The sequence below is a fragment of the Chiloscyllium punctatum genome, chromosome 2 (genome assembly GCF_047496795.1).
Source record: "Chiloscyllium punctatum isolate Juve2018m chromosome 2, sChiPun1.3, whole genome shotgun sequence".
Taxonomy (NCBI): domain Eukaryota; kingdom Metazoa; phylum Chordata; class Chondrichthyes; order Orectolobiformes; family Hemiscylliidae; genus Chiloscyllium; species Chiloscyllium punctatum.
The window spans coordinates 5,423,300-5,448,299 of NC_092740.1; the positions used below are offsets into that span (position 1 = coordinate 5,423,300).

General features: G+C 54.6%; 1 protein-coding gene across 1 annotated transcript; it reads right to left on the reverse strand.

Moving 5' to 3' along the window:
- Positions 1-7,828: 7,828 nt before the first annotated feature.
- On the reverse strand, positions 7,829-20,732 carry LOC140492596 (complement component C6-like). Its single transcript, XM_072591595.1, has 5 exons — positions 20,580-20,732; positions 17,604-17,795; positions 15,994-16,075; positions 11,552-11,793; positions 7,829-8,234 (listed from the first exon to the last, which is right to left on the reverse strand). Exons 1-5 carry the CDS (start codon positions 20,680-20,682, stop codon positions 8,050-8,052), a joined length of 804 nt encoding a protein of 267 aa, XP_072447696.1. The 5' UTR covers positions 20,683-20,732; the 3' UTR covers positions 7,829-8,049.
- Positions 20,733-25,000: the final 4,268 nt, after the last annotated feature.

A 25,000-nucleotide genomic window follows, 5' to 3' on the forward strand; every position in this document is an offset into this window, starting at 1 on the left:
CTCCCGTCTCCCACACTCCATCCCCACCCCGTCTCCCACACTCCATCCCCACCCTTGTCTCCCAAACCCCATCCCCAACCCGTCTCCCACACCCCATCCCCACCCCCGTCTCCCACACCCCATCCCCACCCCCGTCTCCCACACCCCATCCCCACACCCGTCTCCCACACTCCATCCCCACCCCCGTCTCCCAAACCCCATCCCCAACCCGTCTCCCACACCCCATCCCCACCCCCCGTCTCCCACACCCCATCCCCACCCCCGTCTCCCAAACCTCATCCCCTCCCCCATCTCCCACACCCCATCCCCTCCCCCGTCTCCCACACCCCATCCCCAACCCGTCTCCCACACCCCATCCCCACCCCCGTCTCCCACACCCCATCCCCACCCCCGTCTCCCACACCCCATCCCCACACCCGTCTCCCACACTCCATCCCCACCCCGTCTCCCACACTCCATCCCCACCCTTGTCTCCCAAACCCCATCCCCAACCCGTCTCCCACACCCCATCCCCACCCCCGTCTCCCACACCCCATCCCCACACCCGTCTCCCACACTCCATCCCCACCCCCGTCTCCCAAACCCCATCCCCAACCCGTCTCCCACACCCCATCCCCACCCCCGTCTCCCACACCCCATCCCCACCCCCGTCTCCCAAACCTCATCCCCTCCCCCATCTCCCACACCCCATCCCCTCCCCCGTCTCCCACACCCCATCCTTACCCTGTCTCCCACACTCCATACCCTCCCCCGTCCCCCACACCCCATCCCCACCCCCGTCTCCCAAACCCCATCCCCTCCCTCGTCTCCCATCCCCGTCTCCCACACCCCATCCCCTCCCCTGTCTCCCACACCCCATCCCTTCCCCCGTCTCCCACACTCCATCCCCTCCCCTGTCTCCCATACCCCAACCCCTCCCCTGTCTCCCACACTCCATCCCTCCCCCGTCTCCCAAACCCCATCCCCAACCCCGTCTCCCAAACCCCATCCCCTCCCCCGTCTCCCACACCCCATCCCCTCTCCCATCTCGCACACCCCATCCCCAACCCGTCTCCCAAACCCCAGCCCCAACCCCGTATCCCAAACCCCATCCCCTCCCCCGTCTCCCACACCCCATCCCCTCTCCCATCTCGCACACCCCATCCCCAACCCATCTCCCAAACCCCAGCCCCAACCCGTATCCCAAACCCCATCCCCAACCCCGTCTCCCAAACCCCATCCCCTCCCCCGTCTCCCACACCCCATCCCCTCCCCCGTCTCCCAAACCCCATCCCCACCCCCGTCTCCCACACCCCATCCCCACCCCCGTCTCCCACACCCCATCCCCTCTCCCGTCTCCCACATCCCATCCCCTCTCCCGTCTCCCAAACCCCATCCCCACCCCCGTCTCCCACACCCCATCCCCTCCCCCGTCTCCCACACCCCATCCACTCCCCCATCTCCCACACCCCAACCCCACCCCCGTCTCCCAAACCCCATCCCCAACCCGTCTCACACACCCCATCCCCTCCCCCGTCTCCCACATCCCATTCCCTCCCCCATCTCCCACACCCCATCCCCTCCCCCGTCTCCCACATCCCATCCCCTCCCCCATCTCCCACACCCCATCCCCACCCCCCGTCTCCCACACCCCATCCCCACCCCCCGTCTCCCACACCCCATCCCCAACCCCCCGTCTCCCACAATCCATCCCACCCCCCGTCTCCCACACCCATCCCCACCCCCCGTCTCCCACACTCCATCCCACCCCCCGTCTCCCACACTCCATCCCCACCCCCCGTCTCCCACACCCCATCCCCTCCCCCGTCTCCCACACCCATCCCCATCCCCGTCTCCCACACTCCATCCCCTCCCCCGTCTCCCACACCCCATCCCCACCCCCCGTCTCCCACACCCATCCCCACCCCCCGTCTCCCACACTCCATCCCACCCCCCCGTCTCCCACACCCATCCCCACCCCCCGTCTCCCACACTCCATCCCACCCCCCGTCTCCCACACTCCATCCCCACCCCCCGTCTCCCACACCCCATCCCCTCCCCCGTCTCCCACACCCATCCCCATCCCCGTCTCCCACACTCCATCCCCTCCCCCGTCTCCCACACCCCATCCCCACCCCCCGTCTCCCACACCCATCCCCACCCCTCGTCTCCCACACTCCATCCCCTCCCCCATCTCCAAAACCCCATCCCCTCCCCTGCCTCCCACACCCCATCCCCTCCCCCGTCTCCCACACCCGTCTCCCACACCCCATCCCCTCCCCCGTCTCCCATCCCCGTCTCCCACACCTGATCCCCTCTCCCGCCTCGCACACCCCATCCCCTCCCCCATCTCCCACACCCCATCCCCTCCCCCATCTCCCACACCCCACCCCCTCCCTATATCCCACACCCCATCCCCTCCCCTGTCTCCCATCCCCGTCTCCCACACCCCATCCCCCACCCTGTCTCCCACACCCCATCCCCTCCCCCGTCTCCCACACCCCATCTCCTCCCCCATCTCCCACACCCCATCCCCTCCACCATCTCCCACACCCCATCCTCTCCCCCATCTCCCACACCCCATCCCCTCCACCATCTCCCACACCCCATCCCCTCCCCTGTCTCCCATCCCCGTCTCCCACACCCCATCCCCCACCCTGTCTCCCACACCCCATCCCCTCCCCCATCCCCTCTCCCGTCTCCCACACCCCATCCCCTCCCCCATCCACTCCTCCGTCTCCTTCACCCCATCTCCTCACTCCCCATAAACAGTAATAAACTCACCAACTTTAAGGGCATTTAAATGGTGATTGGACAGGCATCTGGCCGTACATGGAATAGTGGAGGTTAGATGGGCTTCACATTGGTATGACAGGGCGGCGCAACATTGAGGGCCGAAGGGCCTGTACTGAGCTGTACTGTTCACTGTTCTATGTTCCTCAGCTTTCTGACCCATAACCCCTCAGGACAGGGAGGCAGAGCCTGGATAAAAGTCAGGAGGTTTTGTGGTAACTGTAGTCAGGACTCAGCTAGAATACGTGAGCAGTTTGAGGTCCCTTATCTCAGGAACGATAGATTGGCATCAGAGTCAATCCAGGGGAGGTTCCCTCACTGATCCTGGGGATGGAGGGAGTGTTCTATGAGGGGAGGTTGAGGAGGTTGGGCCGGTGCTCATTGGGGTTTCGAAGGATGAGAGGTGACCTTACTGAAACGTACAGGATTCTCAGGGGATGTGACAGGGGGAGATGTGGGAAGGTTGTTCCCCCTTGTGAGGGAGAGACTAGGACCAGAGGGAATCGTCTCAGAATAAGGGCTCACCCATTGAAGACAGGGATGAGGAGGAATGTCTTCCCTCGGAGGGGAGTGAATCTGTGGGTGTCTTTCCCCCTGAGGGCTGTTGGGGCTGGGTTGTGTTTAACAAGAGACAATCTAACCACTACCCCTGGATGGTGTTACCATGACCGAATCCCCCAGTGTCAACATCCTGGAGATTACCTGGATCACAAACACAACTGGACTCACAATATAAACATGGTGGCTACAAGAGCAGGTCAGAGGCTAGGAAGACTGCAGTGTTATGAAGTTGTGTGCATGTACTATACCTTTAAGAGAGAGTGAATGCTGTTTTGAATTGAGAGATTACAAGCATCTGTGTATATGACTAGATGGCAGTCCCACAGTGTACTGGAAAATTGAAAATATGTAAGATTTGGCTGTGAAATTGATACCTAAGTTTTGGTTGCTGTTTTGACACCAATTTAAATTTAACCAATCAGATTAAGTTATGCCCCAGGATACTAAAAGCTATTTGAGTTTGAGTTTATTGTTTTGCCAACATTGAACCGATGAGATGATCGGATGTTGGGGTTATAAAAAAGGCAAAAGTGAGGACGGCAGATGCTGGAGATTAGAGTCACAATTAGAGTGGTGCTGGAAATGCAAAGCAGGTCAGGCAGCATCCGAGGAGCAGGAAAATCACCGTTTCCAGCAGGAGACCTTCATCGGGACATTCCTCGGATGCTGCCTGACCTGCCTGAGCACTTCCAGCAACACTCTAATCATGACTTATAAAAAAAGGCAGGTATTTTGAAAGTCAAACAGAGCAACTGTCACCAACACAGATTCAAGAAATTAGGAAACACTTTCTATCATGTGAACAGATTCACTGTAAAAATAAAGATGACGACCCAGGGAGCTCTCTAGCTGGAAGGAGAAGGTGACAACGGCTGTGTGGTTTTGAAATTAAATTGACATAATTTTAATAAGTGTTTTATTGGAACAGCATTTTATTATAGAGTTGGAGGCAGATTGTAAGCAGTTCAGAGAAAGGGAGGTGTAGAGTTGTGAATAGTTGTTGTTTAATGTTCACTTTTAGAGTTAAAGAATAAATTGATGTTATTTTCTTTAAATAGTGGAGATTGGGAGTTCTCTGACACTCATTTTTTAACAGATTACGAGGTGAGGTGAACTTTTCTGCATGTTTGGTTTAATTAACAAAGGGGTTCACCACCGTGTCATAACAGTTTTGGAGCTCAGGTCTGTGACTTGGACAGATTTGGGATATGAAAGATCCCAGCAGATTTAAACACTTGCAGCTTAGTGTCCTCGATCTGGAAATGAAACTTAGCTGAGACCATTTGTTTAATTTTGGTTATTGGGTTAAATTAAAAGTGAGGGAAATGGCTCTTAAGATTGCTAACGAGGTTCTGGGGTTTGAAGATGATTCCCAAATTTGCCAAAAAAGTTTAGAAAGACAGAGGAAGGACATACTTTTAGAATTAGTGAACAGGTTAGAATTGGGCTCAACCAGGGACAAAGGGAATACTGAAATTGTAATGGAGTTGGTCAGAGAAACAGACAAGTGCAGTCGAGTTAGAAAAACTTCAATTGAGATTGAGGCCAATGGAGTTAGAAGGTAAAGAAAAGGAAAGAAGAGAGAGAAGAGAGAGAGAGAGAGAGAGAGAAAACAGAGAGGGAGAGAGAGAGAGAAAACAGAGAGGGAGAGAGAGAGAGAAAACAGAGAGGGAGAGAGAGAGAGAGAGAAAACAGAGAGGGAGAGAGAGAAAACAGAGAGAGAGAGAAAACAGAGAGAGAGAGAGAAAAAACAGAGAGGGAGAGAGAGAAAACAGAGAGAGAGAGAAAACAGAGAGAGAGAGAAAACAGAGAGAGAGAGAGAGAGAGAAAACAGAGAGAGAGAGAGAAAACAGAGAGAGAGAGAGAGAAAACAGAGAGGGAGTGAGAGAGAAAACAGAGAGGGAGAGAGAGAGAGAGAGAAAACAGAGAGGGAGAGAGAGAGAGAAAACAGAGAGGGAGAGAGAGAGAAAACAGAGAGGGAGAGAGAGAGAGAGAGAGAAAACAGAGAGAGAGAGAGAAAACAGAGAGGGAGAGAGAGAGAGAGAGAGAAAACAGAGAGGGAGAGAGAGAGAGAGAGAAAACAGAGAGAGAGAGAGAGAAAACAGAGAGGGAGAGAGAGAGAGAGAAAACAGAGAGAGAGAGAGAACAGAGAGGGAGAGAGAGAGAGAGAGAAAACAGAGAGAGAGAGAGAAAAAAAACAGAGAGAGAGAGAGAAAACAGAGAGGGAGAGAGAGAGAGAGAGAGAGAGAGAGAAAACAGAGAGAGAGAGAGAGAAAACAGAGAGGGAGAGAGAGAGAGAGAAAACAGAGAGAGAGAGAGAGAACAGAGAGGGAGAGAGAGAGAGAGAGAGAGAGAAAACAGAGAGAGAGAGAAAAAACAGAGAGGGAGAGAGAGAGAGAGAGAGAGAAAACAGAGAGAGAGAGAAAAAACAGAGAGGGAGAGAGAGAGAGAGAAAACAGAGAGAGAGAGAGAAAAAAAACAGAGAGAGAGAGAGAAACAGAGAGGGAGAGAGAGAGAGAAAAAACAGAGAGGGGAGAAGGTTCTTAGCTGAACAAACAGAAAGAGAGAGAGAATTTGAACTTGAAAGTTGCGAATGAGTCAGGAAAGTCAAGTTAACAGGATGAGAGATGAAGGTAACGATATATACAATTATGTGTTAAACATTGCCACATTTTGATGAGAAAGATATCGAAGCCTTCTTTATTTCATGTGACAAATTGGCTTGACAGATGGAGTGGTCAGAGAACTTGTGGGGTGATGCTCGTTCAGACTAAGCTGCTGGGCAGACCTCGTGAGGTATTTACAGTGTTGTCAGACGAGGGGTCAAGAGGTTATGAAGATGTCAAACAGGCTATTTTGAGTGTCTATGAATTGGTACCAGAAGCGTATAGACAGTGGTTCAGAAACAAAGAAGGAATCAGGTCAGATTTATGTTGTGTTTGAAAGAATTAAACATTTTCATTTTGTTAGATGGGTGCGCACCTGAGAAATAGATAAGACCAATGAGGCTGTGAGAGAGATTATTCTGTTGGAGATGTTTAAAAACTCACTTCCAGAGATGGTAAGAATTCACGTGGAGGAACAGAAAGTTAAAGAAATGAGAAGAGCAGCAGAGATGGCAGATGAATATACATTGGTGCGTAAGGTGAAGTTTAGCTTCTGACAGGATTTTCATCCTGTGAGGGATAGAAATTGGGAGTAGGGGAGATCCTACAGTACAAAACAAAGAGTAGAGCACATTGGGGAACAGTTTACCACAGGTGAAAACAGAAACCCAAGGGAGTGGAAAAGAGATGAAAGGCCTCAGGTGTTTTCACTGTAATGGAGTGGGACACAGAAACTCACTATGCCGATGGTTTAGAAGGGCACCGGGAAAAGGTGTTTTCACTGCCAGAGGGTGGGACACGTAAAGTCACAGTGCTGGGGTTAAAGAAAGGCATTGTGGGAAAATATGTGGTAAGAGATGCTAGGCAATGGGATTACTGAAAGTAGTAAAGGAAACCCCAAGAAATGTAGAGGGACTGCAGGAGAGTGCACAGCCTCGGCAGGGACTGGGTATTGGGTTAGTGCCCCAACTCTATAAAGACCTTCACATCTGTCGGTAAGGTTTACTCATGAAGAACAGGGGGGAGAAGGGACACAATTTTGAGAGATACGGGAGATAATCAGTCTTTAATAGTAAGAGGTGAAAGTATTTGCACTCTTTCTGACGTGTTACCCGAGAGAGTGGTAATTTGTGGAATAGACAGACAGAAATTTCCCTTGTGTAAGATCAGGTTGGAATGCCAACTCAAGACTGGGGAAGGAACAGTGGAGAGTGAGTGGACAGAGTGTCAGTTTCAGGAATTCAGTTTGTTCTTAGGAACAATTTAGCAGGATCCAAGATGGGAGTGACGCCCTTTGTTGTGGAGAAGCCAAAGTAATACCAGGGAACTGAGGAGTTAAAAGACAAATATCCTGGAGATTTTCCAGAATGTGTAGTAACAAGATCCCACTATCATAAATCACAGCAAGAAGCAAAACCTAAAGACAAAGACGAAGGAGTTGAGGTTTAGTTAGTCGACACCAGAGGCAGAGGGTCAGGCAGAAGTGTTTAGTCCTGAAAGGCTCATGGACTTACAACAGAAAGACAAGACAATAAATGGTATAGATATTGATGCATATTCAGAAAAGGAATCAGAATGTAGTGCCCAGGGTTATTGTTTTAAAGGTAGAATCCTAAGACGGAAATGGAGACCACGGCAGGTTAGTGGAGAGGAGAAATGGGCAGAAGTGCACCAGATTGTGTTGCTGGTAGCATTCAGACAGGAAATATTATAGCTAGTACTTGAATTACCAGTGGGAGGTCATCTAGGTGTGAGGAAGACTCAGACTGAGGTATAAAAGCATTTCTATTGGCCTGGACTGCACAAGCACGTTGTTAAATTTGCTGTACATGTCATACATGCCAGATGGTAGGTAAGCCACAGGCAGTAATAAAACCAGCCCCTTTAAATAACTTGTGAACTTGGTCTTTATTTTACTGGAATGTACAGACTCCATGTCATATAGATGGTGAAGTTCCAATATAAGCTGTACCAGCATGAAAGGAAGAGCTAACAGCAATTTATTTTGGTATATCCTTTGCTGAAAGTTGGTTAATCGAAGTGGCCTCTGGGTTTCGGTGCCGTGAACTGTGCACTCCCCCTCACTCTGTGATGGGACAGTCGGGTGTCCTCATGGCACAGGGTCCTGGGGATTTTCCTCAGGGCCTGTACACATCCGAAAGTTAACCTTCTTGCATTTCATCGCTCCCAGCATGCAAAGGCTGACATTTCTCTCAACAGAACCTAAGACGACACAATAATCCTTCGGATCTCCCTTCGGGCATTGATTGGGCAGGAGACATCGGCACCTCGACTCTGAGGGAAAGGCAAAGAGACGGTCAGTGTTAGACCCTGACCGGAGGATGAAGCCAAGGTAAAAACAATGACTGCAGATGCTGAAAACTTCAACGCTGCTCGTTGGATGCTGCCTGAACTGCTGTGCTCTTCCAGCACCACTAATCCAGTAGGAGGATGAAGCCGACAACCCCACCTGTACTCAACCCAAGATCGATCATTCCATCAAACGTGGCTCACAGTGGGTTACGCTAACCTCAGTCTGCAGGTAAGGGGTTCAAGTCCAGTTTGAGTACCTTCAGCGGTGTACCGACGGAGTGCTGCACTGTCAGAGATGAGGGCTTTTCCCATTTGATAATAACGAGAGGGCCTCGTCTCTACTCTCGGGTTCGGCTGTTTGGTGAGAGTCCGGGGAGTTCTCCCTGGGCTCTCGCTGCCTCCAGTCAGCGTTAGAAATAAAGACTGTCCGTCAAAATTATTTGACAGTGAAACTTGGTGAGTGCCCCGTGGGAGGTTCTCACTTCACAGAGTCACAGAGTCAGTTTATTTTGGTCTATGCTTTGCTGGAGTATATAAGTGGCCTCTGGTTTCGGTGCTGTGAGCTGTGCACCCCCCCTTGCTCTGTGATGGATCAGAGGCACAGTCTGGTGGCCTCATCGCACATGGAGCAGACACAGGCCACTCAGCCCATCATGTCTGCGCTAGCCTCGTCAAAGGAACGTCATTTCCTGACGCCAATCGCCTGCCTTTTCCCTACTTCTGTCCAAATAACCATCCAGTTCCCTCCTGAACCTGCCCCCGTCACATTTCCAGAGAATGCATTCCAAACCCGAACCGCTCACCGGGCAAAAAGTGCAATTTCTCACGTCACTTCTGTTTCTTTGGCCCCTCAGTTTAAATCCATGTCCTCGCGTTCTCCTTTAACAAGTGGGGACAGCTTCTCCCAATCTACTCTGTCTTCTGAGGTTCAGATCCCCTGTCAGCTGCCTTCCCTCCAGGAGAACAAGGAGCCAGTAACCAGCCATGGAGAGGGTAAGGCCCATAAGGGACACAGGCAGTTAATTGCATGCAGAGCTGGAAGATGGAAGGGAGGTTTGAGAGATGTCAGAGAGTTTGGGGACAGCTAAAGGGGTAACATTATTCCAGAAGGGACCAAGGGGTCAACCAGGATAATACAGACCGGTGAGGATAACATCAGTGGTGGGGAAACTATTGGACAAAGTTCTGAAGGATAGAACTAATCTCAGGAGAGTTACCATGGCTTTGTCAAGGGGAGGGTAGGATGTTGACAAGGTCCCACATGGGAGACACGTTAAGATGGGATCCAGGGCAGTTTGGAAAATGCAATTTAAAATAGGATGAGTGGCAGGAAGCAGAGATTGATGGTTAAAGAGTGTTTTGGTGACTGAAATCTTGTACAAGTTCCCCATCACCTCCTCGCTCTTGTACTCTCTGCCCCTATTAATAAAGCTGAGGACATTGTGTGCTTTATTCCCTGCTCTCTCCATCTGTCCTGCCCCCTTCAATGATCTGTGCACATACACACCCAGCTCCCCCTGCCCCCCCCTTTAGAATTGTACCCCCTTTTTTATATTGTCTCTCAGTGTTCTTCCAACCAAAGAGCATCACCTCACACTTCTCTGCATTGACCCTCATCTGCCACCTATCCACCCCCTCCACCGACTTGTCAGTGTCCTCTTGGAGTTCCACACAACTCCCCCTCACAGTTTACAATCCTTCCAGGTTCAGTGTCAGCTACAAACATGGAGATTTTCCCCTGCACAGCAAGATCCCGATCATTAATACTGATCAGGAAAAGTCAGGGTCCCAATACCACCCCCTGGGGAACTCCAGGACAAACCCTCCTCCAGCCTGAACAATATCCATTGACCATTCCTCTCTGTTCCCTTTCACTCGGCCAGTTTTGTATCCACGTTGCTGCTGTCCCTTTTATTCCATCATCTAGAACTTTCCTCACAAGTGTTTTGGGTGGCACTGTACCAAACACCTTCCTGAAATCCATGTGAACCACATCAACAGCATTACCCCCATCGAGTCTCTCTGTTATCTCTTCAAAAACTCCAGAAAATTATTTGAACATAATTTCCCCTTTAGAAATCCATATTGACTCTTCCCAATTCTCTCCACCTTTTCCATGTAACGACTGTTTCTTGACATTTCCACAACACAGGGATGAAACTAACTGCTCTGTAATTACTGGGTTTATCCTCACAATCCTTCTTTAACAATGCTGGAATGTTTTCAATTCCCCAGTCTCTGGGGAACATTGTGACCCAACCCCTCACTTCCTCGGATACCTCTTGTCCAGTCTCGGTGCCTTTGTTAGCTCCAGTGCCAACAATCTCCCCAAGTCTTTGTCCTCGTTGATTGTGATCTCTTTTATCGACTGGCTTTTCTCTTCTGTCATTGTGATTTGGGTAGTATGTACAGGTGATCGATCACACCCTCAGTCCGTGCAGAGATCCACGCGGCCCCCCCACTGGTGACCAGGTCAGGGAAACCACAAGGTCCTTTAATGAACACAGCAACAGGAGGAGGCCATTCAGCCCCTCTAGCCTGTTCTATGAGATCGTGGCTGCCCTGTAAGCCTAACTCCATATTCCTGCCTTTGGCCCATCTCCGCGAAATACATTTGTTTAACAAAACTCGATCTCTCGCAGGTTGAAATGTAACTACTGATCTGGTGTGCATTTATGGGGGAGAATTCCAAACCTCCCCCAGTCTGTGTGTGTCGAATGGGGAAGGGGCTCTCATCCTAAACACAGTCGAGTTACCTGCAGCATGGCAAGTGAGTTCACCTCACTCAGTGTGACGTTAACAGAGACGCTCGGAGGAGTGAGGATGGAGGGTCTGCTCAGAGACTCGGCGCTGCTCTCCCACCAAGGGAGCGTGACCTGACGGTATTCCACATGGGGGTGTCACTGTGGGTACGGGCCCAACACTCTGTGAGTAGTGAGGGTGACCATCAAACTGTCACAGCACAGAAACATCCAAACCAGGAGCAGCAGGAGGCCATTCAGCCCCTCCACCATTCAGTATGATCATGGCTGATCATTGAGCCCAGTCCCCTGTTCCTCCTTTCCCTCCAGCCCGAAGAGCTAGAGGTTTGTTCAGGAGGAGGCCATTAAACCCCATGGCATTGTGGGTACCGCGCTGTGCCACTGACAGTATGGATGAGCCACAGGGTTCCCCACCCTGCTGACCCAGGTCACAGACGGGGACGGGGGGACGGGGGGGGGTGGAATCCAGTTTCCACCCTTCCAGGCTGCCGCACTCTTGCCTGAGGATTCACTCTCCAAACTGCGGGCCTGTCTTACCTGCACACCTCTCCCAATCATAGCAGGTGTCGAGAAACTCGCAGGGCTCCCTCTTGGAGCTGAAGGTGGAGAGACGGGCTCTCTCTGCTGCCCACTGGAGGTCCATGTCCTCACACTGACCATCCTTCACCAGCTGCAGGTCCTGGCCTACACATCTCCTTGCCAAGTGGGCACAGCGTGAGGTACTGAGCATACTCCCAGCTACAACATCATACACACACAGCTCCGAACCTGGGGCTGACCTGGGAATACAAAGGCAGCGAGTCAGGGTGTTAGCAAGGGACTACACACAGTCACTCACACTCACACTCACACTCACACTCACACACAGACTCACACTCACACTCACACACACACACACACGCTCGCACACACACACACTCACACTCACACACAGACTCACACTCACACACTCACACACACACACACGCTCGCACACACTCACACTCACACACAGACTCACACTCACACACAGACTCACACTCACACTCACACACAGACTCACACTCACACTCACACTCACACTCTCACACTCACACTCACACTCACACTCACTCACACTCACACACACACACTCACACTCACACTCACACTCACACTCACTCACACTCACACTCACACACTCACACTCACACACACACTCACACACACACACTCACACTCACACTCACTCACACACACACTCACACTCACACACACACACACTCACACTCACACTCACACTCACACTCACTCACACTCACACTCACTCACACACACACTCACACTCACACACACACTCACACACACACTCACACACTCACACACACACTCACTCACACTCACACACACACTCACACACACACTCACACTCACACACACACTCACACACACACACTCACACACACTCACACTCACACTCACTCACACACACACTCACACACACACACACACTCACACACACACACACACTCACACTCACTCACACTCACACACACACTCACACTTACAGACACACTCACACACACACTCACACTCTCACACACACACACACTCACACTCACTCACACTCACACACACACACACTCACACACACTCACACACACACTCACACTCACTCACACTCACACACACACTCACACTCACACACACACACTCACACTCACTCACACACACACTCACACTCACACACACACACACTCACACACACACTCACACACACACTCACACTCACACTCACACACACACTCACACTAACACTCACACACACACACTCTCACACTCACTCACTCACACACTCACACTCACTCATACTCTCATATACACACACTCACTCATACACATTCACTCACACACACACACTCACTCACACATGCACACTCACACACACTCACTCACACTCACACACACACACTCACACACATACACTCACACACTCACACACACACACTCACGCACACACACTCACACTCACACACTCACGCACACACGCTCGCACACACATCCACACACACATACTCACTCACACACACTCTCACACATACACACACTCACACATCAACACACACACACTCACACACTCACTCACACACACACTCACTCACACACACACTCACTCACATACACACTCAAACACACTCACACACACCCACTCACATGCACACACACACTCACACATGCACTCACACATACTCACACACACACACTCACTCACTCACATACACACACACTCACACACATTCACTCGCTCACTCGCACACTCACTCACTCTCACACACACACACACACACGCTCACACACACACACACTCACGCACACACACACTCACACTCACACACACATACTCACACACACACTCACATACACACTCACACTCACTCACTCACACATTCTCCATGGTAATCCTTCTACTAGTATCCACTTTCCAACCAATCAGCACTCTTCGTTCGGGGTGTGCCTGCTCTAAACTAATACTGTATTACCAAAGGACTGAAAATAAGTTGTTGAGTGGGTGGAGACTCTCAGGAGGACGTGGATGTTCATTTATTCAATATTTAGTACCTCGTAGCGGATTAACAGGAGCCAGCTAGTCCCCCCACCCCCCCCCACACTAACTGACATGCAGCTTGTTGCACTCTCTGGGTCATCCCTCCTCAGTCCAGGCTGGAAGCTGGTTCTTATCCAGATCCCAATTCACTCCGGCTGCTCTCCCTCATTCCCGGAGCACAGGTCATGGAGAATGTACCAGTTGGTGAAGACTGACAGTTAACAGCCAAGGTGATTTTTTTTTTACTAAATTTTGTACAAAGTAAGGAATTGCTGTGTGAAATGAGCCTGTGAATAGGTATCCGTGCTTCGTGGAGCTGAAGGGGTTGGTGTGTGTATCTGTCCTTACTCTCCATACAGGACAGGAGCCTGTGGCTGGTGTATATATAGGACCCAGTACATCCCAGTGCACCGTACACACTCAACCTCACTTTGCCTTTACATCGCTATTGCTTGGGAGTTGTCATTCCTGAAACACACAACTTACTCAGCACCTTGTCACATTAACAACTGATACACAAAGTGACTCTCAGCAAAAACAATGGCAGATGTCCCCCCCACACACACACTCACTGTCCTCACCCCCCCCCGCGCACACACACACACACTCATACACACACACACACACACACTCATACACACACACACACACACACACACACACTCATACACACACACACACACACACACACACACACCATCGAATCCCTACAGCATGGAAGTCAGCACTGATACTCCAAACAGTATCCCACCCAGACCCTAACCCCTACCCATTCCCCATAACCCCACTTTTTCCATGGCCAATCCACCCTAATTTATATTGCTGTTCTGTCCTAATAGACAGTCATAGAATCTTAGAGATGTACAGCACGGAAACAGACCCTTCGGTCCAACCAGTCCATGCCGACCAGATATCCCAACCCAATCTAGTCCCACCTACCAGCACCCGGCCCATATCCCCCCAAACCCTTCCTATTCATATACCCATCCAAATGCCTCTTAAATGTTGCAATTGTACCAGCCTCCACCACATCCTCTGGCAGCTCATTCCATACACGTACCACCCTCTGTGTGAAAAAGTTGCCCCTTAGGTCTCTTTTATATCTTTCCCCTCTCACCCTAAACCTATGCCCTCTAGTTATGGCAGCACAGTGGCTCAGTGGTTAGCACTGCTGCCTCACAGCGCCAGAGACCCGGGTTCAATTCCCGCCTCAGGCGACTGACTGTGTGGAGTTTGCACATTCTCCCCGTGTCTGCGTGGGTTTCCTCCGGGTGCTCCGGTTTCCTCCCACAGTCCAAAGATGTGCAGGTCAGGTGAATTGGCCATGCTAAATTACCCGTAGTGTTAGGTGCATTAGTCAGAGGGAAATGGGTCTGGGTGGGTTACTCTTCGGAGGGTCGGTGTGGACGGGTTGGGCCGAAGGGCCTGGTTCCACACTGTAGGGAATCGAATCTGGACTCCCCCCCCCCCCCCCCCCTCTATATCCCCTATCCATGCCCCTCATGATTGGATTGAAGAAGTCTGAGGTGCTCAGGGATCTGAGTGTCCTGGTAATGAATCCTGTAAGGTTAGCCAGTAACTACAACAAGGAAGTCTTTATTGCAAGGGAAATTGAATCGAACATTCGAATTGTTTTAGTGTCACTGCACTGAGCCTTAGTGAGAGCACACCTGGAGCACTCTGTAAGGTTTTGGTCTCTTTATTTGAGAAAGAATATAACTGTGTCCGAAGAATATAACTTCTTCCTGGGATGGGGGGGGGATGTGTGAGGGAGAGGTTTAATCAGTTGGACTAGTCCCCATTGGAGTTTCAAACAATGACAGGTCACCTTACAGGGGTAAAACCAATCCTGTGGGGTGTTAGCAGGGTGGATACTGACAGGGTGATCTCCCTGGGGGGAGAGGCTGGACTGTGGGATATAGTTTAAAAATCAGGGTCTTACGACACTAATGCAGAAAGGTTTTTCACTGTCAGGAGCTTGTGGGAGGGATGGGTCAGGATGGGGACTGGATTGGTTAGGAGTAAGTTCACGGAGGTTTGAAAGAATTGGGGGGGCATCTCATAGAAATGTATAAAATTCAAACAGAACAAGACAGGGTAAATAAAGTAAGGATGGTCCCAATGACCAGGGAGTGGTTCAGAGTTAGGGGCATAGACCATTGAGGAGTGGGATGAGGGGAAATTTCTTCCCCCAGAAACTGGGGGATGTGCCCAAGCCCAAACCTGTTCTCAATGCGTCTAGAATTCAGTGCAAAGGCATTTTCTCACATCACCCTGGCATCACTTTCCAATCTCTGCCTCTCGTCCTTGTGGCAATGAGTGGCAATGAATGCACCAACCCGTTACATTGACGTGGACGGGGAGGAGCTGAGCTCCAAAAGGCAGGCAGCAGGACGGGGCCCAGGCTGGAACATACCCACAGTCCTGATCGGCTGACTTGCAGACACACAGCTCTCCATCTGCTTTCTGTCCTGGGTCACAGTCCGAGTTACTGATACCTGCAGAAGAATACAAATACCAGTGATGACTCAGTGACACCCCCCCGGTGGCTGAGGTAGTTAATGTTGTCATAGAGATGTACAGCACGGAAACAACCCGTCCATGCCGACCAGATACCCCACCCCAATCTAGTCCCACCTGCCAGCACCCGGCCCATCTCCCTCCAAACCCTTCCTATTCATATACCCATCCAAATGCCTCTTAAATGCTGTAATTGTACCAGCCTCAACCACTTCCTCTGGCAGCTCATTCCATACACGTACCACCCTCTGTGTGAAAAAGTTGCCCCTTAGGTCTCTTTTATATCTTTCCCCTCTCACCCTAAACCTATGCCCTCTAGTTCTGGACTCCCCCACCCCAGGGAAAAGACTTTGCCTATTTATCCTATCCATGACCCTCATAATTTTGTAAACCTCTATAAGGTCACACCCCTCAGCCTCCGACGCTCCAGGGAAAACAGCCCCAGCCTGTTCAGCCTCTCCCTGTAGCTCAATCCTCCAACCCTGGCGACATCCTTGTAAATCTTTTCTGAACCCTTTCAAGTTTCACAGCATCTTCCCTATAGCAGGGAGACCAGAATTTCCGTATCTTTCACAGCATGCCATGACTCTGGGTGTATTCACCGAGCTGGGAAGCTGATTTGCGGAAGTTTCATCCCCTGTCTGGGTGACATTCTCAGTGGTCTTCGAGCCTCCTGTGATGTGCTGCTGTACTGTCTCTGCTGGAATTTATTTGGTTCCGTTCCTGCTGCTTCCCGGTTGCTGGTTTGGGTTGGTCGTTGGAGTGGCCGGTAGATTTAGTCCAGGTCTATGTGCTTGTTGATTGAGTCCGTGGATGAGTGCTGTGCTTCTAGAAATCCTCTGTCCTCTGTTTGGCTTGTCCTCTGAGCGTTGTGTTGTCTGAGTCCAATTTGTGGTTCCTGTCATCTGTGTGTGTGGCTCCTAGGGACAGCTGGTTGTGGGTTTAGTGGCTAGTTGGTGTGTGTGGATGTGGGTTGCGAGTTGTCTGTCTGTTTGTCCTACACGTTGTTTTTGCATGCAATCCTGTAAATCATGTTTGTCTTGTACATGGTGGGTATAGGGTCTTTTATCCTGGTGAGCTGGTGTCTGAATGTGGCTGTTAGGGGTCCCAGTGGTTGGAGAGATCTGACAGTCAGTTCGGATGAAGGGCTCTTTGCCCGAAAAGTCGATTCTCCCGCTCCTCGGATGCTGCCTGACCTGCTGCGCTTTTCCAGCACCACTCTCTCGACTCTAATCTCCAGCATCTGCCGTCCTCACGTTGTCCTGGGATTTCAGGCCACAGGGCATGGCCATTCCTCGGGGATCTGAATTACTAGCCCAGTGAGGTGACCAGACCCCACCCGCGCCCTCCACTGAGACGCTACCCCAGGGAATGTCCCGTGGGCTCTGCAAAAACAAGGTGAGGTTCCTCGTGTCTGCCCCATCCCCAGCGGAGGTGAAGAGGAAAGGGCGTGGGAGATGGGGGTCACTCTGGGGTGGGGGTGGGGGGGGTGATGCGTGATCTTACCGGACTGGCAGTGGATTTCTGGGGGCAGCTCAGGCTCCCAGGAGAGGCTGGGCCCACACGTATAGCGAGACTGGCCGGCAGCTCCCATCCCAGATGGACACCTGACTTGGATGGTCTCTCCCACGCTGTACTCGCTCTGGAATGGATGCAGGGTGGCTGGCCTGGAGACAGGAGGGCGCGTACACACAGACCCTACAACACCGGAACACCAAACATTGCTCAGGTCAGCCAGGAGCTCATTCAAAATGGTGCAGCAGACTCGATGGGCTGAATGGACAACTGCAACTCCAATCGCTCTGAGTGAGATGGCTGGGGAGGGTCACAGAGCGGGTGGGATTCGCACTCCCCCAACCCCCCCCCCCCCCGTGACACTGAAGGCTGGGGAGGATCGGGAGCAGACAGAGATCAGAAGGAGGAGTGCTGGGTCAATGGAGGAATCTCGTCCATCACTCGGAGACACCAGAGACCAGGGAACAGAGGAGGCCACAGGATCAAGCTCACAATCCAATCGGAGCAGCGCACTCGCAGAGGGGCAGTACTGAGGGAGTGCCGCACTGTCAGAGGGTCAGTGCTGAGGGAGTGCCGCACTGTCAGAGGGTCAGTACTGAGGGAATGCTGCACTGTCGGAGGGTCAGTGCTGAGGGAGTGGGCACTGTCAGAGGGTCAGTGCTGAGGGAGTGCTGCACTGTCAGAGGGTCAGTGCTGAGGGAATGCTGCACTGTCAGAGGGTCAGTACTGAGGGAGTGCTGCACTGTCGGAGGGTCAGTACTGAGGGAGCGCTGCACTGTCAGAGGGTCAGTACTGAGGGAATGCTGCACTGTCGGAGGGTCAGTGCTGAGGGAGTGCTGCACCGTCAGAGGGTCAGTGCTGAGGGAGTGCTGCACTGTCAGAGGGTCAGTGCTGAGGGAGTGCTGCACTGTCGGAGGGTCAGTGCTGAGGGAGTGCTGCACTGTCGGAGGGTCAGTGCTGAGGGAGTGCTGCACTGTCAGAGGGTCAGTGCTGAGGGAGTGCTGCACTGTCAGAGGGTCAGTGCTGAGGGAGTGCTGCACTATCAGAGGGTCAGTGCTGAGGGAGTGGGCACTGTCAGAGGGTCAGTGCTGAAGGAGTGCCGCACTGTCAGAGGGTCAGTACTGAGGGAATGCTGCACTGTCGGAGGGTCAGTACTGAGGGAGTGGGCACTGTCAGAGGGTCAGTGCTGAGGGAGTGCTGCACTGTCGGAGGATCAGTGCTGAGGGAGTGGGCACTGTCAGAGGGTCAGTGCTGAGGGAGTGGGCACTGTCAGAGGGTCAGTGCTGAGGGAGTGCTGCACTGTCGGAGGGTCAGTACTGAGGGAGTGCTGCACTGTCAGAGGGTCAGTGCTGAGGGAGCGCTGCACTGTCAGAGGTTCAGTACTGAGGGAGTGCTGCACTGTCGGAGGGTCAGTACTGAGGGAGTGCCGCACTGTCAGAGGGTCAGTGCTGAGGGAGCGCTGCACTGTCAGAGGGTCAGTGCTGAGGGAGCGCTGCACTGTCGGAGGGTCAGTACTGAGGGAGTGCCGCACTGTCACAGGGTCAGTGCTGAGGGAGTGCCACACTGTCGGAGGGTCAGTGCTGAAGGAGTGCTGCACTGTCAGAGGGTCAGTGCTGAGGGAGTGCTGCACTGTCGGAGGGTCAGTGCTGAGGGAGTGGGCACTGTCAGAGGGTCAGTGCTGAGGGAGTGCTGCACTGTCGGAGGGTCAGTGCTGAGGGAGTGGGCACTGTCAGAGGGTCAGTGCTGAGGGAGTGCTGCACTGTCAGAGGGTCAGTGCTGAGGGAATGCTGCACTGTCAGAGGGTCAGTACTGAGGGAGTGCTGCACTGTCGGAGGGTCAGTACTGAGGGAGCGCTGCACTGTCGGAGGGTCAGTACTGAGGGAGTGCCGCACTGTGAGAGGGTCAGTGCTGAGGGAGCGCCGCACTGTCAGAGGGTCAGTACTGAGGGAGTGGGCACTGTCAGAGGGTCAGTGCTGAGGGAGTGGGCACTGTCAGAGGGTCAGTGCTGAGGGAGTGGGCACTGTCAGAGGGTCAGTGCTGAGGGAGTGGGCACTGTCAGAGGGTCAGTACTGAGGGAGTGCCGCACTGTCGGTGATTGTGTTCTGGAAGGTAATGCCTGAGAATGTGACGGGGTAGTTTGTGATAAGCCTTTGAAACGTGTTTCCCTTGTTCTGAAGGAGTTTCAAGGTTTTGGGGGAGAGGGCAGGTGGACAAAACGAAGTGAAATGCTCAGTGGGAGAGCTGGTGCAGATGAGACGGGCAGAATGGCCTGCTGTGCACTGCAACAATGCTGTGATTGTGGGATTTGTGAGGTTTATTGTGTGTGTGTGCGTGAGTGTGTGTGTCTGTGTGTCTGTGTGTGTGTCTGTGTGTGTGTGTGAGTGTGTGTGTGTATCTGTGTGTGTGTGTCTGTGCGTGTGTGTGTGCGGGTGTGTGTGTGTGTGTGTGTGTGAGTGTGTGTGTGTGTGTCTGTGCGTGTGTGTGTGCGGGTGTGTGTGTGTGTGAGTGTGTGTGTCTGAGTGTGTGTGTCTATGTGTGTGTGTCAATGTGTGTGTGTGCGGGTGTGTGTGTGTGAGTGTGTCTGTGTGTGTGTGTGTGTGGGTGTGTGTGTGTCTGTCTGTGCGTGTGTGTGTGAATGTGTGTGTGTGAATGTGTGTGTGTGAGTGTGTGTGTGTGTCTGTGTGTGTGCCTGTGTGTGTGTGTGTGTGTGGGTGTGTGTGAGTGTGTGTGTGTGGGTGTGTGTGTGTGTGTGTGTGGGTGTGTGTGAGTGTGTGTGAGTGTGTGTGTGTGTGAGGGTGTGTGTGGTGAAAGTGACACTGCCAATTCATGGGGCAGGAGAATGGGCTGTGGGACTAACTGTTGGGCCATCTCAAAGGGGCTAGCACTGGCAGGTGGATGGACTGAGTGGCCTCCTTTGGCGGTGTACGGTTGCACTGTGCTGGGGTCTGATGGAATGGGTGACCTTACGCTGACACTGCAGCTCCTCCTTGTGCCACCTGCCATTCGGGAGGCAGCGGTAGAACTGGTATCCGCGTGCTTCATATCCCGAGAAACAGATAATCTCCAGCATCTCTGCCACCTCGTAACGGGCCTTCGAGACCTGGAACAGAGAGGTCAGGCTGAATCAGCATCCCGACCTCCTCACCGCACTCAGACCCAGAGTCAGCACCCTCCCGACCTCCTCACCGCACTCAGACCCAGAGTCAGCACCCTCCCGACCTCCTCACCGCACTCAGACCCAGAGTCAGCACCCTCCCGACCTCCTCACCGCACTCAGACCCAGAGTCAGCACCCTCCCGACCTCCTCACCGCACTCAGACCCAGAGTCAGCACCCTCCCGACCTCCTCACCGCACTCAGACCCAGAGTCAGCACCCTCCCGACCTGCTCACCGCACTCAGACCCAGAGTCAGCACCCTCCCGACCTCCTCACCGCACTCAGACCCAGAGTCAGCACCCTCCCGACCTCCTCACCGCACTCAGACCCAGAGTCAGCACCCTCCCGACCACCTCACCGCACTCAGACCCAGAGTCAGCACCCTCCCTCCTCCTCACCGCACTCAGACCCAGAGTCAGCACCCTCCCGACCTCCTCACCGCACTCAGACCCAGAGTCAGCACCCTCCCGACCTCCTCACCGCACTCAGACCCAGAGTCAGCACCCTCCCTCCTCCTCACCGCACTCAGACCCAGAGTCAGCACCCTCCCTCCTCCTCACCGCACTCAGACCCAGAGTCAGCACCCTCCCGACCTCCTCACCGCACTCAGACCCAGAGTCAGCACCCTCCCGACCTCCTCACCGCACTCAGACCCAGAGTCAGCACCCTCCCGACCTCCTCACCGCACTCAGACCCAGAGTCAGCACCCTCCCGACCTCCTCACCGCACTCAGACCCAGAGTCAGCACCCTCCCGACCTCCTCACCGCACTCAGACCCAGAGTCAGCACCCTCCCGACCTCCTCACCGCACTCAGACCCAGAGTCAGCACCCTCCCTCCTCCTCACCGCACTCAGACCCAGAGTCAGCACCCTCCCGACCTCCTCACCGCACTCAGACCCAGAGTCAGCACCCTCCCGACCTCCTCACCGCACTCAGACCCAGAGTCAGCACCCTCCCTCCTCCTCACCGCACTCAGACCCAGAGTCAGCACCCTCCCGACCTCCTCACCGCACTCAGACCCAGAGTCAGCACCCTCCCGACCTCCTCACCGCACTCAGACCCAGAGTCAGCACCCTCCCGACCTCCTCACCGCACTCAGACCCAGAGTCAGCACCCTCCCGACCTCCTCACCGCACTCAGACCCAGAGTCAGCACCCTCCCGACCTCCTCACCGCACTCAGACCCAGAGTCAGCACCCTCCCGACCTCCTCACCGCACTCAGACCCAGAGTCAGCACCCTCCCGACCTCCTCACCGCACTCAGACCCAGAGTCAGCACCCTCCCGACCTCCTCACCGCACTCAGACCCAGAGTCAGCACCCTCCCGACCTCCTCACCGCACTCAGACTCAGAGTCAGCACCCTCCCGACCTCCTCACCGCACTCAGACCCAGAGTCAGCACCCTCCCGACCTCCTCACCGCACTCAGACCCAGAGTCAGCACCCTCCCGACCTCCTCACCGCACTCAGACCCAGAGTCAGCACCCTCCCGACCTCCTCACCGCACTCAGACCTAGAGTCAGCACCCTCCCGACCTCCTCACCGCACTCAGACCCAGAGTCAGCACCCTCCCGACCTCCTCACCGCACTCAGACCCAGAGTCAGCACCCTCCCTCCTCCTCACCGCACTCAGACCCAGAGTCAGCACCCTCCCGACCTCCTCACCGCACTCAGACCCAGAGTCAGCACCCTCCCTCCTCCTCACCGCACTCAGACCCAGAGTCAGCACCCTCCCTCCTCCTCACCGCACTCAGACCCAGAGTCAGCACCCTCCCTCCTCCTCACCGCACTCAGACCCAGAGTCAGCACCCTCCCGACCTCCTCACCGCACTCAGACCCAGAGTCAGCACCCTCCCGACCTCCTCACCGCACTCAGACCCAGAGTCAGCACCCTCCCGACCTCCTCACCGCACTCAGACCCAGAGTCAGCACCCTCCCTCCTCCTCACCGCACTCAGACCCAGAGTCAGCACCCTCCCTCCTCCTCACCGCACTCAGACCCAGAGTCAGCACCCTCCCTCCTCCTCACCGCACTCAGACCCAGAGTCAGCACCCTCCCGACCTCCTCACCGCACTCAGACCCAGAGTCAGCACCCTCCCGACCTCCTCACCGCACTCAGACCCAGAGTCAGCACCCTCCCGACCTCCTCACCGCACTCAGACCCAGAGTCAGCACCCTCCCGACCTCCTCACCGCACTCAGACCCAGAGTCAGCACCCTCCCTCCTCCTCACCGCACTCAGACCCAGAGTCAGCACCCTCCCTCCTCCTCACCGCACTCAGACCCAGAGTCAGCACCCTCCCGACCTCCTCACCGCACTCAGACCCAGAGTCAGCACCCTCCCGACCTCCTCACCGCACTCAGACCCGGAGTCAGCACCCTCCCTCCTCCTCACCGCACTCAGACCCAGAGTCAGCACCCTCCCTCCTCCTCACCGCACTCAGACCCAGAGTCAGCACCCTCCCTCCTCCTCACCGCACTCAGACCCAGAGTCAGCACCCTCCCGACCTCCTCACCGCACTCAGACCCAGAGTCAGCACACTCCCGACCTCCTCACCGCACTCAGACCCAGAGTCAGCACCCTCCCGACCTCCTCACCGCACTCAGACCCAGAGTCAGCACCCTCCCGACCTCCTCACCGCACTCAGACCCAGAGTCAGCACCCTCCCGACCTCCTCACCGCACTCAGACCCAGAGTCAGCACCCTCCCGACCTCCTCACCGCACTCAGACCCAGATTCAGCACCCTCCCGACCTCCTCACCGCACTAGGACCCAGAGTCAGCACCCTCCCGACCTCCTCACCGCACTCAGACCCAGAGTCAGCACCCTCCCGACCTCCTCACCGCACTCAGACCCAGAGTCAGCACCCTCCCGACCTCCTCACCGCACTCAGACCCAGAGTCAGCACCCTCCTGACCTCCTCACCGCACTCAGACCCAGAGTCAGCACCCTCCCGACCTCCTCACCGCACTCAGACCCAGAGTCAGCACCCTCCCGACCTCCTCACCGCACTCAGACCCAGAGTCAGCACCCTCCCGACCTCCTCACCGCACTCAGACCCAGAGTCAGCACCCTCCCGACCTCCTCACCGCACTCAGACCCAGAGTCAGCACCCTCCCGACCTCCTCACCGCACTCAGACCCAGAGTCAGCACCCTCCCTCCTCCTCACCGCACTCAGACCCAGAGTCAGCACCCTCCCGACCTCCTCACCGCACTCAGACCCAGAGTCAGCACCCTCCCGACCTCCTCACCGCACTCAGACCCAGAGTCAGCACCCTCCCTCCTCCTCACCGCACTCTGACCCAGAGTCAGCACCCTCCCTCCTCCTCACCGCACTCAGACCCAGAGTCAGCACCCTCCCGACCTCCTCACCGCACTCAGACCCAGAGTCAGCACCCTCCCTCCTCCTCACCGCACTCAGACCCAGAGTCAGCACCCTCCCTCCTCCTCACCGCACTCAGACCCAGAGTCAGCACCCTCCCTCCTCCTCACCGCACTCAGACCCAGAGTCAGCACCCTCCCGACCTCCTCACCGCACTCAGACCCAGAGTCAGCACCCTCCCGACCTCCTCACCGCACTCAGACCCAGAGTCAGCACCCTCCCGACCTCCTCACCGCACTCAGACCCAGAGTCAGCACCCTCCCTCCTCCTCACCGCACTCAGACCCAGAGTCAGCACCCTCCCTCCTCCTCACCGCACTCAGACTCAGAGTCAGCACCCTCCCTCCTCCTCACCGCACTCAGACCCAGAGTCAGCACCCTCCCGACCTCCTCACCGCACTCAGACCCAGAGTCAGCACCCTCCCGACCTCCTCACCGCACTCAGACCCAGAGTCAGCACCCTCCCGACCTCCTCACCGCACTCAGACCCAGATTCAGCACCCTCCCGACCTCCTCACCGCACTCAGACCCAGAGTCAGCACCCTCCCGACCTCCTCACCGCACTCAGACCCAGAGTCAGCACCCTCCCTCCTCCTCACCGCACTCAGACCCAGAGTCAGCACCCTCCCTCCTCCTCACCGCACTCAGACCCAGAGTCAGCACCCTCCCGACCTCCTCACCGCACTCAGACCCAGAGTCAGCACCCTCCCTCCTCCTCACCGCACTCAGACCCAGAGTCAGCACCCTCCCTCCTCCTCACCGCACTCAGACCCAGAGTCAGCACCCTCCCTCCTCCTCACCGCACTCAGACCCAGAGTCAGCACCCTCCCTCCTCCTCACCGCACTCAGAC

Excerpts from the sequence above, each read along its gene's own strand:
- LOC140492596 (XM_072591595.1), bottom strand. The coding sequence starts at position 20,682 with ATGCTGGAGATTATCTGTTTCTCGGGATATGAAGCACGCGGATACCAG. Across the intron at positions 17,796-20,579 it reads GGAGGAGCTGCAGTGTCAGC|GGTCTGTGTGTACGCGCCCT; the intron begins GTAAGGTCACCC and ends CCGGTGTTGTAG. Across the intron at positions 8,235-11,551 it reads TGATTGGGAGAGGTGTGCAG|AGTCGAGGTGCCGATGTCTC; the intron begins GTAAGACAGGCC and ends CCTTTCCCTCAG.